The sequence below is a fragment of the Centropristis striata genome, chromosome 11 (genome assembly GCF_030273125.1).
Source record: "Centropristis striata isolate RG_2023a ecotype Rhode Island chromosome 11, C.striata_1.0, whole genome shotgun sequence".
NCBI classification, from domain to species: Eukaryota; Metazoa; Chordata; class Actinopteri; order Perciformes; family Serranidae; genus Centropristis; species Centropristis striata.
In genome coordinates this window covers 17753885-17770719 of record NC_081527.1, presented here as the reverse complement: position 1 = coordinate 17770719, position 16835 = coordinate 17753885, and the positions used below count along the sequence as shown (strand labels likewise).

Here is a 16835-nt window from a genome sequence, read left to right as displayed (position 1 = left end):
ACAGAGATGGATGGTTGTTGTGTGTGTGTGTGTGTGTGTGTCTGTGAGAGAGTGTTGTTTGCTGCTTTGCTTCTCCAGTTCTCGCTTTCTGCAAGATTATTTATTTTCACGCTTTATTCCCCCTCATGTCATTCAGCCACACACATCCACTGATTTTATGGGCAATAAACAAGCTGCTGCGGGTGTCTCGGCTGCTCCGCTGTCCCCCGGCTCGGACCGATGGTCTCGTCGGCTCGGCGAGAGACCTTTCGCCTTTCAACTTTCGCTCTAAACTATTTAAAACACCATCTACAGCTAAAGAGAGTTTCGCATCTGCAGCAGCCATGTTGGATCCGGAAAGCTTCCAAGTGCCGAGTAGTACGCGTCATCGTCTCACCGTCCCTCCCCGCTCTGTGATTGGATCCCTAAAACAGGGCTAAGAATGCCTCCTAGTTTCCAGACCCGCCGCAGTTCGAAATTAAATTCGAGCGTGCAAGGCAGTCTGGGTATACCCAGGCTAGGTTACTTGTCAAACATGATTAATTCAAGGGCCGTCAGAAACTAGAAAATGTGACAACAATGTCCATTTTTACAGTTTCTGTCTATGATAAATGGTATCATTTGGGCGACTTTTTAAAAGAAAACATGCTTTTCAAACCTGCAGTCTGGTTTTGGGGTTCACAGGAATAACTTACGACAAGGACTCATCACATACTTTTCTATCCTGGCCAACACTGACAGCCAAACCATTTGTGACAACAGTGTCAGCCAGGCCTACTTACTCTGTCTTGTCCCTCTGTCCTGAGGTGGTCTCTCCAGCCATTTTCGGCTGAGTGGTTTTATCACCATCACTGCTTTCGCTCGTCGAGCCTCCTCCACCCTTGTGGCTGAAGAGTGCTTCAAGCTGAGGCGTGGTGCTGAATACTTGCAGATCCCCCTGACCCAGCAGGCTACGGCCACCGCAGTAACAGAAGGCACAGAGACGCTCGCTGAAACAAAGAAAATGGGTGGAAAGGGGGTGTTTAATTATATATACCTACTGTGACTTAATACAGTGCCACGCGTGTCACCATGAATTAAGGCCTTCCTCCTCTGGCAATGGGGCTGTCTGGGTAGCAACATATTTACTGGTATAAACACATAATACCTACATTTGTGAGGCAGGTACGCACACAATGTCACATGGGTGCACACCCCACATAGGTCAATTTTCATTCCAGCGTAAAAATTCACTTTAATGGCTGCCATATTGGATAGGAACAACTTTTATCCTCTCTAAATTGGTATTGGTCTGAAAAATCCCACATTGGTCAGGCCAAGTAGATATTTTCTCATTTTATAAACACTACACAGCTCAGCTTTTAACAACAATTTTACCATATTAAGCAATTCTGCATGATTTTTTTTGACACAAAGTTAAAAACAACAAAAACAAAAAGCAATACCTTACAAGAATAACTGGACATGCAAGTGTTGCAGATTGCATGTGAGAAAGGCATGTTGGAGACAAAGTGGTAAAGGGACAAAAAGAGAGAATAGCAGCCAAGAGCTAGAAAGTTGAGAATTAAAACGGGCGGTAAATATTTATCACATTTTTAGAGGGGTGAGATAGCCTTGTTAATAAGATCCCAGGAGAACCTGCTGGTCTGCTCTCCATCACTAACATCAATAGCAGAGACAGGCCAGGAGATTGATTACAACCTTTAACAGAGTGGCACCTGGGAAGAGAGTGTTGCCTCTACCAGATGATGACTCCATTTCGATTCATCCATGCATGTGTACATAGCAGGGCAAACAGCGTGTCACATTGCTGGACACAAATGCTTGTACACACACATTCATGTGACAAAAAAAACACGGATCTCCATTTCTCAAACAGTTATGGTTCAAGGGAAGTTTAGTGTTTCTAACCTGCTTTTGACTTCTCTACTCGCTGGGACAGATGGTCCTGCTGAATTCTCTGCTGGAGGGCTCTGGGCCAGAGGGGAAGAGGGCTTGTCCTCCTCTGGCACCTCACTGGCCACCACTTCCACAGTTTCCACTGGCTGGATTGGTGTTTCTGATGGTAGCAGAAAAAAATAAAATGATTGGTTAGTCAGTAAGAAATGATAAAATCCCTACAGAGCACTTACAAGCACTGCAGCCGTTCAACGCTGGCCTCTATGCTACTAGCTGCTCTTCAATTCATTGCCAATTATGATTGTAAAATCAGCATGCCGCTTCTGACAGGTACAAGCTGACATGGGGCAGGTTGACTGCATTCTAGTCAGTTCCCTCCAGGTCAAAAACACAGCCTTTATTAGTGAGATGGATGGTAAAATATGGGGACCATATGCTCGAGCACTGATTACAGTAAACCCACTGGGAACATCAAGCTCTTGTACAGAATAGCAATCACAATGGAGGCAGGGGAAAAATACAAGAATCATGGCTGCCGAATGTCTCAAGAAGTGGGGTTTAATATTAATGTGGAATATTATGCAGGAAATACAACTAAACTCAATTGTGTTACTATCATGAGTGCTTATGATCTAAATTACAAAAAAAGGGCCCAATTCACTGCGCTAATCATACAAAACAACTCCCAAAAGTACCTCTCACTGAGACTGTGGGCCATGCAGAATTTTTATTAACATTTCATTGAGATGTAATTAGGCTAATACTGCAATGATTCAGTGTCATCCAGTGGAATTATAATGACAAATTCAAGCTCATTAGCTCCTAATAACTGAACGTGTGTGTTGAAGACGTCTTACAGTTTCAGGATATGATCGAGGTATAGGTCACCTTTGTTTTCCCAAACATTTAACGATCACCTTGATATTCTGATAAGCATATAATATTTCACTATTAGGGATGCACCAATTGTAAAATTCTTGGCCAATACTGGCAAAACAAATTTAAGGTTGTTACAAAATGTTTATTTTATTTTTTTGCTGTTATTTATTACCCCTTTTGTGTCAGGGAAAGGAGAAAATCTTCATTCTTAAATAAGTCACCTGATTTGCCGATAAATCAATTGCTGTCAACAAGGCCAATACCGGCCAAACCCTAATCAGTGCATCCCTATGCTACAATTTTCACAATGTACAATGTGGTTTGCAATTGTTTCAAATATAAAAAATATTTTCAAAAGCGGTTTACATTAAGCCTACATTGTACAATTTTTTTTATTGAATCTCGACAAACACCTGGAGACAGAGAGAGTTATTGGGAGTAGACTGGAAAGGAATAACTCAAGAGCATGCTCTGTTTTTCCCCCCAAAAAAACCCAAAAAACAAAAAGAAATGTTGGAATGTTTTAAACCCCTTATAATAGCCTATTGTGTATGCAATGTAAACCACAGCTAATAAAATGTAAGCTAGCCACTGGCAGAATTCCCTTCACCAATATCGCCAGCACAGCAACAGGGCAGCACTAAGATGTATGAGAATGGGAGGCATGGTCACATGATGTGATGTACACACATAAAAAAGCACATAAATGGGTCTGGAGAGACTGATGGGATTTTAAAAAGCTTTTAGAGGGCATTAGCCTAGGGCTCTTTCCCACTGCACCTCAATGCCAATCTCGGAGCAGGAGAAGAGATGGAGGCAGTAAGGGGAGAAAAAAAAATAGACACCCACTGCAGCTTCACAGCTCAAGCTAAACCCTTTCAATTATAGCCCTGAAGTAGAAGCATGGGGTGCCAAGAAAAAGCTCTCATCCATCCTTCTCCAGAAGAGGGAGACTCCTCTTCTACCTTGATTGAAATACCCTTTTGAAGCACTCACTGCGTGAGGCTGCCTGGATGTGCAAGTTCAAGTCTTATATCACTCCCCAACGCAACTGACACGTACATAATGGATCAAAAAAGGGGATTGCATAGTCTCACCTGTGTCCTGAGGGCCTATGGACTCTGTTATCTCAGTCCCATCCATGCTGTCCTCCTCATCCACAACAACCCTCCCTCTGGTGCGACCCCTAGGGTGAGGAAGAAACACAAACAAATAAACAGAGGCAGTGAAAAAGAACAAGACAAGAAAAAATGCCCGGGCTTGCCTCCGGGGGGGTGGGGGGCAGTGCGGTCATGAATTAGTTAAATATAGTCACAGCTGTCACTGATTTTTAATGGAGGCACTCAAGGCGCTGGGCAAGGCGGAAGGGTGGTAGTGGGGGGGTGTACAATACAGACTGCTAGTATGTGGAGTTTAAAGATGGAGGTAGGCCGATGTGGATATTAATTCTGCTCTAAAGATTCAGGATATTGGATTTGAAAGTGAAGAGCCACTATGGCATTAACGATTCATTAGTATTATATAAAAGGACTTTGCCCATGTAGAGTGACAGGTGGAGCTGCAACAATTAGCTGACATTATTTTGATGATTGATTAATCGGTAATGTAATTTTTCATGCAAAAATGGCAGAAAATTCAGCTTCAAGCCTCTCAAATATGGAGGTTTCTTGCTTTTCTCAAGTTTATATCATATTAAACTAAATATCTTTTTCGTGTGTCTTCAGAGTAACATGGAACAAATACCTTTATCATTTGCAGCCTCTAAAGGGATGACAACTCTCTAGAGTCTAACTGAGCATGCTCTCGTTGAAATTCAAATCAGAGCACAGACATGACTTATTATATGTTAATAGCTCTGTAATTGAGGCAGCACAAACAAATGTCTACTCATGAATGTGAATGAGTCATGTTTGGTATCCTGAACAAAGATATCCTTCAAGTTGTTTGAGCGATCAATACGGGCTGTGATGTAGATCATACTCCAATAAAATGGGCATTGAAGCTTTTGGACAAAATAAATTTTGAAGAGAAACACTACTCTGTTAATGAATTATCCAAAACCATCACATTTTTGGTAATATTCTCAAATTAAAATGTTGTCAAAGATGTCTATGTATTGAATTAGAAAGACAGCTACTGATATTAGCATGCTAACCAGTTAGCCCTAGCCCATTGCTGATATCACTTGTGCCTTGAGAGTAAAGTGAGTTGCTGTAGTGTCCAGTCTGCCCTCAGAGCCGCACATGACCCGAGACTCTGCACATAAGAGACAGTTGCAATGGTTGAGCTGCTTCTTAGTGGAAATTACTCGTCCAGCAGAGAGGAGTTACAGGCAATGATGCAACAGGAAGCAGAAGTGAAGCAGGTGAGTCAGGATCCAGGCTAGGCAAAGACCTGCCCTGCATAAACCTGCTGTACAGCATCTTCTTGCCAACACTCGCTCTTCTGTCAACAAGCTGGATGACTTGAGACCGCAGATCATGCACAGATGCAGGGATAGCTGCATTATGGTGATATCAGAGACCAGGCTGCATGAAAACATCCCCAACTCTGCATCACAGCCGGCTGTGACTCCTCTCTGCAGGGCTGATACTCTTTGTGCATCTGCTGAGCAAGTAGTCTCTCCTGGGAAGACTCTCCTGTTTACCATTTACCGAATCTCAGTTCGGTGGTAGGTCTCCCCTTTAGTCATCGCTGCATGTAGTAAATCATGCATTACTTCCACAAGGTGAAATAATGCCCCATATTTTTTGGAGCATGCTGCCAATAATTACAATTTGCACCTTTAAACCTGATCAGTACTGACGGAAATTTGTCACACCAAAAATTGTTGATAGATAGGACAATTTATAAAGGCAAAAGTCTTGGTTAAGCCATTTGTGTTTAGACATTTAAACATTTTACTAACATTTTACTTTCATTCGACAACTTTAGCTTCTGCGTTCATTTGTACAACCCCAATTCCAAAAAGTTGGGATGCATCAATGTGTATCTATTGTACTTGAAATAAACATTTTCCAGTTTGAGTATTAGATATCTTGTCTTTGAACTGTATTCAATTGAATTAAGGTCACAAAGGATTTGCAAATCTTTGCATAGCGTCCTTACTTGGAATCAGGTTTTAAAACATATACCTGACAAAATCCTGTGCAAATACTGCTTACAACAACAATATCCTGACACTTGCTCTTTAGGACACAATGCAAAAAGACTATTAAGGGAAGCCCATTTACATATTTGATTTTAGTTTTCAAACACACTGTACAGCTATATTTTGTAGAAACAAAATAGATAAGAAGAAATGTAAGTGGATATAGTATATTATAGTAGTATTGTAGAAATCGATAGACAAGTAGAAGTATTGGTTTGGAACTGTATATTGGCAAATACTCATTAAATGACTTGATTAATTGAGAACAAAGGCAAAAAAAACTTGATCAGGGTATCCCATCTCATGTTTGTAATTCCTGTTGAGTGACCCAAAAATATCTCATTACTGCTCCTGTTCAAGACATTTCTGTTTAATGTAATCTTAGCCTTTTGCCCACTTCCAATGCGTCATCTCTTACAGGACGTCATCACAATTTTAAAACAAGAAATTTTAAATTAAGCCATTATAAAGAAAGTGCAACCCTACTCATATCTTGCTGAATGTGCCATGTCAGCAAATCAGACAACCAAGTCTACGTTTCCAAGCGTATGCCTGAGTGCCACTGCCAGCTCTTATAGATGCACGCGCACACACACAAACACACACCGATTTTACATACAGTATGGAAAGATCTGTCAGTGTCAGCATCCTCCAATGGGAGCTCTGTTAAACCAATCTTGGAAGCACCGCGTGGAAGGAATAATTGTCATGGATACAAATTAAATAGTAACATCAATTGTTAGCATGCTAAGTGGGGAGAGAGAACGCAGGCCAAATGAGAACAGCATGTCTCATGGTTACTCAGGAGGATACATGGGATTGGAAGTGAGGGAGGAGATGGGGGGGATGGTGGGGTGGGGGTAATTTTCAGTGCCACTGGAGAGAAAAATCGCAAATGGCTGGATGCCAAATCAACCCCTCCCTCTAAATGACTTCCATGTCAAGATAAGGAACAACCCTAAAACCGAAGAATGACAGAAGAGGCCTCTAGCAAACCTTGGCTAAAAACTTAATTACCTGTAAGCTTGAGTAAAGCATAAATATCTTAATAAGGTGGAAACAAATTAACAGAGCGCTCGTTTCGTTTTATTGTAAAGGGGCACGCAGTAACTGCTGAGTCAAAGTTGCTGTAGTTTCATAACACAGACATTTGTGCATGACAGTATCTGAAAATTTAGAACTCTAATGAGGAAAAAGATCTCTTCAATAATAATAATAATAACAATAATAATAGATTACTAAACATAATATTGGAAACATAAACCTGGAAAGAGAACTGAAACTACTTAGTTATATGAACTATCTGCACCAACCAAACCAAAAAAAATCAATTAAAAATTAAAACTCAACATGAAGTGATATTATAATAAATATTTGATGGCTATTCATCAATTTGCTACACTTAGGTGAAGACAGTAAAAATGGGTACCCTTTAAAAAAATTACAATACCAGTACCCTTTAAAGTGATACCAATACCAACAGAGCACTTAATTTGCCAACATTTCTTTCTACTTCATTTGATACCCATCATATGAATGGAAGCATTCAGTTGTGTGAAATGCCACCACCACTCCTCCCCATGCAACTGATTTTAGCATGAATACATTACACACCAAACTGGGAGCTCTGTGAAATATACCACGCTCGACTTCACCACAGCACAAACTGTGTGGGTTGTAGCTGCCGAGGTAGTGGACCAATCACACGTCGTATTAACTGGCTTGTGGTGATTGGATGCGGGCAAAACGATGCAATTTTTTTTTTAGTTCTCGGTACAAAAAGAATCGAATGCAGGTATTGTTTCACTGAAGAAGTATTTCGCACAGGGTTATTTCAGTCTTTACCTTAATGGTAGCTAGTACCGACACCCAGCCCAACTATACAGACTATAACCACATCATCAGCTGATGAGCATAACACAAGTGGTGAGAGACATGTAAAGCTAAAGACAGCTTTAACCAACCATCTTGCTTGGTTCTGGTGTAAAGCATGAAATCATTACTTCATTAACTCATGTATCACACACATGTTTTGCGCACCAAGCCTTCTGTGTCACAGGCTTTTCCTTTACATGTTCACAAGGAACACATTAACCATCTACAGCTAATCACATTTAAGTGGCGTTTGATTCAGAAGGCAAATCAACATGCAGAAATTAGGTGCTTGTGACATTTTCTTCTATGACTACAATCTGATGTATTACACACAAAGTAGGTGGTGGTGACGTCTTTACATAGACTGCTACACAACATTCAACTGTAATTATATATAACTACGCTGAAGGCATCAAATTTCAGCACTGAGACAGCCAGTTATTTCACTGACAAGCATTCAAGACTAACATTCAACCCCATACCCTGCACAACTTATCCCCCCCACAGTCCCACCACAGGGAGAAAGAGAGGAAAAAAAAGAAAAGGTGAAAATAATGCTGTGGTAAGTAGTTCCAGCTAGCAGCAGGCTGCCTGAAAAACCTGGAAAGGATCATGCTGTTATGAAATGGACTGACTAGCAGATGGAGCGTGGGCAAATCTAGTAAATTCCAACAACCAGGTCTACAAGAGCGATTTCTGACACATCCTCCTTTGTCACAAGCAAACTGGCTTTTGACACTTAACATTGGTCATTTTAATATTTATACACACATTGCTTATATCCCTTGGAAGAGTAATGCCAGTTGGTCTGTACAGAAGATTGTCTTGCAATTAGGATAATTTACAGCTCTGTGAAGTTGAAGTGTATGTGGCTGAGCATGGTGTGTCACTTATCAGTATTTTACAGTTCTTAGAATTCATTCCACTCATTAGCCTATTGTTATTTTATGAACAATAGAAAGTGAGATAAGAAAATGAAGGTGTACTGAATTAGTTGAAAGACGGTGCAACCTGAGGTCCAACCACAGAGCTCTGATCATTGTTGAGAGTCAGTGGAAGGACAGCATTTTATGGAATATGAACTCAAAATCTTGGAAGGGATAACTACTTCTGGGATTAATATTGAGCTATAACTCTCTGCAACAAAAACCTGTTTTCACACAATCAACCATGGTCTTAATTCTGAGTTTAAAAACAACATAAACAACAAAGACGAACAGGAGAAGAAGAAATATACATTTCTGCTGATGGCATGTTCTTCACCAGTTCATAAACATGAAGCAGTTCAAGTGTGTACCAGGTCATCCTTCCACTGTGGCATTAACGCATCGTCTGGATGCTTGCAGATTAAACGATCCATTGGGAGCAGGGTATTAAGATTGATTGAGAGGACAGACTAAGGAGAGAGTTAAGAACCTTGCAGACATTATATTACAGAGCAGCTGTAAGCTGCATTATATGTTGCTATGGAAGTCACAAAGAAGCCAGGCGCCTTGTACAATGCCTCTTAAGAAATTTCTGTGCTGGCCTTACCTGAAATCAAGCTGCTGTGGAACTGCTAAACACTGATATATGACCAGGACTACAACCATCACTCCAATCAGGACATTTGCGACCAGCTAAATTGCCCAAACATGACCATTTTTTTTAACAACCACTGCAATGCTTAAAACATCAGCAAATATTCTGTATTTATTAAGATCAGATTAAATATGCCACATATAGTAACCTTCTGGTCTTCACGAGACAGCCAGCTAGAAATAATGAGTGCCTTGTTTTAATATCTTCCCATGCAAAACCTAGATATTTTTTTTTTTAAATATTCTCGGTTTAAACTTCATCCGTCTACACTATGACTTAGTGGGATCATTTTTTGAAAAATGAGAAACATCATTAAGCAATAATACACACCTAGGTGTTGTAATTTGTAACCTAGATGTTGTGGAGGCGATAAACACCATAATAAACAGCAAGATCATGTTCTTTTAAAGGTCGCTTTCACTGCATTAATCCCACGGTTAGAGTTAACTAGTAACATTGTGTTAATACCTTGTAGGTGATGTAGGGTACTCAAAAGACTGACCACAACCATGTTTTACATTGGTGTCCTTTGACATTATCTCAAGGGACACCAATCTCTTCAGTCTTTCTGGCTTATACACCAGGTTCAGTCAAGTTTTACCTGAATGGTGTATTTTTAGCATGAACATTAAGTGTCATTTTAAGCATTATGCTACCACTGTTTGATTCAGTGTGAAAAAGTAAAGCCGGTGTAATGGCGGATCATCTATTCGGCAGCAATGCTGAATCTCTGTGTCAGGAGCTACAGTGTAGCAGACCTTGCACCTGGCCAGAGCACAGATGCTTAAAAAAGTCCTAAGTAATAATCTCATTTGAATATACAATATTATATTAGTAGCACCATCAAATTGCAACTAATCAAAAGGAATGGGCAAATTCCTGATGCCATGAAAGTACAAAAGACAACTTTAAATTTTTAAAAGTAAAAACCTACTTTTTTCTGTTCTTAGACGTGGATGAGGGTGGCGCTTGGGGTAGGATGGCAGCAGCATCCTTGCGCGGCCTGCCTCGTGGACGCTTGTCCGTGTGGGCAGGACTTCCTGTGGAAGTGGCCCCTACACTGCTGGAGGGCGGTGAGGGTCCCTGGTCAGAGGGTTCCACAGTCTTATCCTCTGATGACATTCTGGGGGGGAAAAAAGACAGAGACAGGTCATGAGAGGTGTTACAACTTATTTGCACCTCTGTTGTTTTCATACTGTTTAGAGGCTTTCAAAGAGCAGGCACAAAAAAGGATAAGACATGTCAAAGGAAGCATTTTATAATCATTCCACCTCAAACAGCTCTTGGTTTTCTATGTGCTGCAACCACCCCCACTGAAAGAAAACCCACTACACCTCAATGGTTAATGTGGTGAATGCTGTTTTTTTAGGGAGCCTTTTACAATGGTGAAGTGAAATTTAGAGCGGGCATGAGTGCATTGGAGACACGAAGGAAAACCGATTGAGATTTGCGCCATGTTGCGCAAACCAGAGTTGGGTGAAATAACGACGGTACCATGAGACGATTTCCTGACTGCCACAGATTCTTTACCAGGCATCACCAAATGTTACACTGCTGTCCAGACTTGGCTAAACAATGGTTCTATCTGGACCCATGACCAAATTAATTTTAATAAATAAAAAAAGGATACCTTAACGTACCATTGCCCCCCCCCCCCGCCCTCAGTATTTTTTTATAACTAGGTGCCTGCTGCATGCACAGGCCTTTTCAGACTGGCATCACTGACACAAATAATGATAAAAGCAAATAACATAAATCAAGAAGTAAAATAATAAATACTTTGTATGATTAATATGTCTGGGTTTTAGAAAAATGGCCAATAATTTATGAAGCTGCTCTATGTCAGAAATGTAGCAAAATCAGTGAACAGGACTGGTTTTTGGCAATAATAGATTTTCAGGATTTTGAATCAATGTGATTAAATACCTAGACTTTTCAGGTATTTCAGTCGCTGGATTAGTGAAAAATAAACATTAACATCTGTTTTTTTGTTTTTTTAAATCGAGAAACTCTAGCACTCAAATTTTCAAGTTGAATTTGTCTGTTATATGTGAATATAGTTTGCTCATGGAAAGTACTTGTACACTGGAGTGATGGAAAACCGCACTTTACGCTCCAGGCAAATTCATGCTACTCCAAAAACACCTAGCTGTTAAATGGGATGGGGTCAGCTGTGGGCAGCGCTGGACATTCGGTGGGCGGGGCTTGTGGATCACAACATCCTTATGAAAACAAACAGCACCATCTGCTGGACATCCACAACACATCCTCAGGGCAGGGAATGAGGCGAAAAGTCAGCTAGCTAGCTACTTCACTAGCCAAACACTAAATGAGCGAACTACTACTTCATGCTATATCGACACTCACAATGCAGAAAAACACACAGCTATCGCCAAATAATGGACAACTTTGTTCTGCTCATTTACTGCAACCAGCATGAAAGAATTGTCAAGTTAGCTAACTAACTTTTTTTGGTTTGATAAACGCTAAAGTCCTCAATACAATCACTGTGGCTTTCGTCATATGGAAGTGGTGGTCGTCATCGAAAATGGATTGGAAACATGATTTGGCAAGAAATCATGGAAGACATTCGGGGAGGTGTGTATTCTCTGGTCTGTGCAATGCAAATACTTGACAGAGCTTAGTTTTTCTTTCTTTCAGGTTCATTTCACAGCCTTGACTAACATTATGTTTGAAGAGATGTATGGCCAACATGTTTGACTATTTTGAAGCCATTTCTGGTGATTTGAAGGCAAGATATAAGTCCTAATCAGGCTTGAATCGTGATCATAGGAATATAATATATAGCATATGGAATATTATAAGACAAGTACATGTTAGAATATAAAAGACAACTTGGATTTTTGGTCTTGTCATTCGAATTAGCAGTCACAGCAGCCAGCATGTTAATGTCATAAAGTAAATTATCTTAATTTGCCATTTTCCGATCCACAACAAACTATTTTAACCTTTACCTAACATGAATCATTCAGGTGAGACAGTCACAGGATAAAGATTGTTCAGTTGTACTATCTGTTAAAAGAAAAAGCTCATAATCTTAAAAGAAATGTGATTTTGTTTTTATGTAACTGCCAGTGGTGGGGCCTTAGTAGCCAACAGTCACTGCCAACAGTTTGTTGACATTTCTGTATTTCTTTTCACCAAGTGGGAGATATTGTCGGTGTTCAAATTCCTGGTATCTTCGACTTGGAATTCCAAGTTGGAGACTGATGTGAATGGCTTTCCTGCTTGGCTGTTCATAATTATAGTTTAAATGATAAAAACCTAATGTTGACCACTGGCCATTTCACATGGATTTCTTACATTTTATGCAACGCCATTGTGAAAAGCTTTAATCTTCATTGGCATAGTGAATGTATGAACACCGATCTTGCAAAAGAAACTCTTTCTTTTGACATTTTGATGATGGCATTCAATTGGTTTGAAATGTGGTAGCAGAAAGGACACCATGTAATTTATAGACTTTTCATGCTCAAACCATTCTGTGCATCCTTATGCTCTTAATGGCAGCAACTGCATTTGTTGAGTTTCCCCATTCATATATTGAAGTTTTTATTTTAATTTGTCACTTGTTTGTATGTTGACTGTTCATGTGTAGTGTAGACAGTGATGGCTCACTGCAACTGCTGCTGGTGCACTGCTTTGGCTACATTGTATGACATGGACAAAGTTAACAAGTGACTTGTGAAGACATTTGAGCATCCAGGACGCTAATGACTAGATATTTTTCTTTGCACTGTCTTGTCTTTCTAGCTGAATTTTATCCACTAACTGCTGAATTTACAGTCCTCAAGTTGTCAGTAACATCCAATGGGATGCTTATGTTGATTTGTGCCTGCTGGACATTATGGCAGATACGTTTGTTGTGTTTACCATTTGATAAGCCCATAACACTGTATATCAGACAGTTTTTTTACATTAATTTATGGAAGACTGAGGTGCATGTAGTTGATGGGACACAACAAAAAGTTTGTTGGGGACAAACTACAACCATTAGATCTGTGAAATGTAATTAAGTAAGCTTTGATGCACTGCACATTGATTTTGCATTTATTCACAATAGGCAGTGTCCAAGATAGCTTTTTAAAACTAAAAACCACCCCTTAAGCTTTCAAAAATTAACCTGGAAAGAAAGAAAGGAGTACCAGTTTTTGCACAACATAATCTTTTTCAAAGCAGATGTAGCATGTTTTCATCAAACGGTAATAATATCAGAAACATAGATGCAAAAATCCACACAAGCCACTTGCTAGCTTGTTTTTCTGTACCAAAATACAATAACATCAGACTACATTATGACTAACCTTACGGATGAGTCATGAGAAAGTCAACTTTGCTAATTTGCATGTTCAATAAAGCAGTAAAATGGTTTATAAACCATAGTGGGCCAAATTTTACAAATGCTCTGTATTCCCTCATTTTGTAGATATTTATATATATTGGATTTGGCCCTACATTACACAAATTTGCTTTGATAGATTTTATTGTCCTGAAGATTTTTAAATTACTATTATTGTTGCCTAGGCATATGCTTTAGATAGAAAGGACATTGTAGGACCTACATTTATTTAAGAAATGAAAGAGGCAGAAGCGGTCTCAATTTAGGCTGTTAGATACTGCGGAACTGACACCATCTTTCCAGTCTATCTGTGGTAATTCTCCCTCTCCTATGTCTATATTGGCCTCCAGGTTTTGTGGACAGATGGTGGTCCAGTAACACCAAACTCCACAAGAAAGATTAGTAATTACAATGGTAAGACTGTAATAAAAAAAAATCTGAAATTATAAACGTGAGAGTTAATCCTTAGATAAGAAACCCGGGCTTCCACTGTTTACTTAAAAAAGACTAAGTGGTGATATAACAAAAATTAGTTGGGATAAGGACCATTTTATAACCAGATTTTCTTCTAGATAAGCCTCAACTAAAGGTGATGGGAATAACGTTGATTATTAGGGCATGTGAGGTTGGGATCTGGTGACTACCAGGCAGTCACGACCACCATAGGCACAACTGGAGACATGCTAACGTTAGCTTTTGTTAACTCAAGCTTGGGCACAAAGCAGTTGCATACAGCTAACGATAGCTAGCCTGTTGTGTTGAACTCTGTCGCCTTTTCTTTGGCGACCACTGACAAAAGTAACATTACATCGTATGAATGTGACTGAAAAGACATAAAGAAAATAACCAATCTTTCATCTATATCTGGACTGGATTCGGGTTTGAGACATTAGTCAGAAAGACAACTTTGAAAGGGGTTCACATAGCAAACAGGTTACCTGTGGTTGCAGTTAGTTGGCCAACTCATCGTAACTAACGCCTACGCCAAAACACCAGGCATTAATGTTTCAGCCTTTTGTTGTCCCACAGTTAATGGTAAATATAATAGTGTGGGGATGATGGCAAACTTAACGGATAACCTTAACTACGCTGTCCATTAGCCAACTTGCAACTGGGTATCAGGCAATGATGAGCATCAACACACAAAGGCTCGGTCTATCCAATGAAACGGAACTGTTCTGGGGAACTACAATGCTACACAAAAAGTGAAAATGATACGTTTTACAATGACGTAAGCTGCGATTTTTGCTTTTCGGTGTAAACTAGCGTTAGTTGTGTGTGAACGTTGGTCGCAAAGGTTGTGTTAAACAGTGAAAATATAACGTTATCCATCAATTTGAGATTATATAGCAGCCATGAGCAGTTATATTGAATGTTCCGTTCCGTTGAATAGTCTGAGTCATGAAAGCCAAGGCGGCGACAAACCCCCAACATCACACTGGAGCTGGATCATGTTGGCTCAGCTTTACTTCACAAGGTGAATGCCAAACAAATATAGTGTGCATGAAAATCTATTTAACATCTGGTTGCGGCTTACCTTCCAGCCCTATGAATAGCGAATTATCCTCTTCATATCCAAAATACTGGGGGATGAAACGTCGCACTTTTATCACCCAGCTAGCTAGCAAGCTAACTGAGCTAGCTAGCCTCTCTCCAATGAAGCAACACCGCAGTTCTCAAAAATGCATCACGCATATCATTATATTCCAACGTTGCAATGTTATTCCCAACTTTGCCCATTTGATGGAAAGGCAGATGATGTAAATCCAACAGAAAACAGCTTCACTTGCACACGCATTTGTGGGGATCACTTTCCTTTCTCCAATGACAGCTGTCGTCGCACGAGTTCGGCTTATAGAGCTAGTTGGTGTTAGCCACCCAAGTCTACGGCCAACAATTTTACCATTAACGTACAAACAAATCAACGCCAAAACCCAAGCGGCTGCAAAAGTCAACACCCTGTAAACGAAACTTTAAATGTGAATCCTCAGCGAATATACAGCGACGCGCAACGTAAAGGTTGGTGCCGACCGCTTGGTTGGCAACTGGCTCTATTTTCTTCAGCATCGACAAGCTGCGGGACCAAGCGGCCACTTAGGAGACTCTCGCAGCCAGCTTGCCACGCAGTAACAACCGCCTCCAAAGACATGTAAAAACAAACATTAGCTTGCCAAAAATACCATTTCGCCTGCCACAGTAGCCGAGCAGCGAAATTACTACGAAATATCTGTAAATTAAGTTGAAGATGACGCTTCGGTGTACTCTATAACGGTGGCCATATCTAATGATAAGTGGCACCGAAGCACAGCCCCTCTAGGCTCCTCAAAAACTAGACCCACCTCCCCCTATCACAACTACGGCACACAAATCTTTTCAAATCGGCGTGGATCGTCGGGAAAGAGGTGTTTCGTGAGTGTGCCACATGTGCTATAACACCGATAAGAAAATACGATATAAATACCACGCAAACCGTTTGACAATTTCTTCAAAATACTCTCTGACCCTGCGGAGGGATATAGGCATTTAGTAAATAAAATAATGGTTAGGGAGGGGTGGAAAATATGGAGTCTGGATTTGGAGCCGGGTTGGAGGAGGATTGTTACCGTTGGTGTTCAACCTCATGCAAATCTTCGCCAGCAGCAGCAGCAGCAGCAGCTGTAGTGACTCAAACAGTCATCAGCCTTCTCCAGAGCAGGGCTGAAACACACAAAGATGGATTAACTTTAATACGCGAGTGTGCTGGTTCAGGGCTCGTCCAGCTAGCATCCATTCACATAGACCATGACCAAGTAGATCTCCACATCCACCCCACGATAGGTCTCCTTTCCTGCTGTATTTCTCTCTCTATGGATGCATACACACACACACACACGCAAACGAATGCATTGCATTGGGGTTTGGAAGAGGCAGCTTTCAAAATAGGCAGACATACTGTACACGCAGGGGTTAAATTTCGGAAAAGCCCCCAAGGGTCGGCTTCCAGCAGCTACACATAATAAGTACTAGAGCCAGTGGGTGTTACGTATTTATGTGCATGGTGTTTTTTTCAGGCGCTTTTAGTTACAACTAACTGAGTTTCTTCGAGTGAATCCTCCAGAAATTAACTGGAAA

At 40.5% G+C, this 16835-nt stretch overlaps 1 protein-coding gene across 1 annotated transcript in view; it reads right to left on the bottom strand.

Moving 5' to 3' along the window:
* Positions 1-16020, bottom strand: part of kmt2cb (lysine (K)-specific methyltransferase 2Cb) — a 67494-nt gene extending 51474 nt beyond the window's left edge. Inside the window, exons 1-5 of the mRNA XM_059345078.1 lie at positions 15262-16020; positions 10299-10487; positions 3855-3943; positions 1891-2038; positions 762-968 (exon numbers count right to left, since the gene is read on the bottom strand). Coding sequence (XP_059201061.1) covers positions 762-968; positions 1891-2038; positions 3855-3943; positions 10299-10486 — 632 coding nt within the window. The 5' untranslated portion in view covers position 10487; positions 15262-16020. The remainder of the gene's footprint in view (positions 1-761; positions 969-1890; positions 2039-3854; positions 3944-10298; positions 10488-15261) is intronic.
* Positions 16021-16835: the final 815 nt, after the last annotated feature.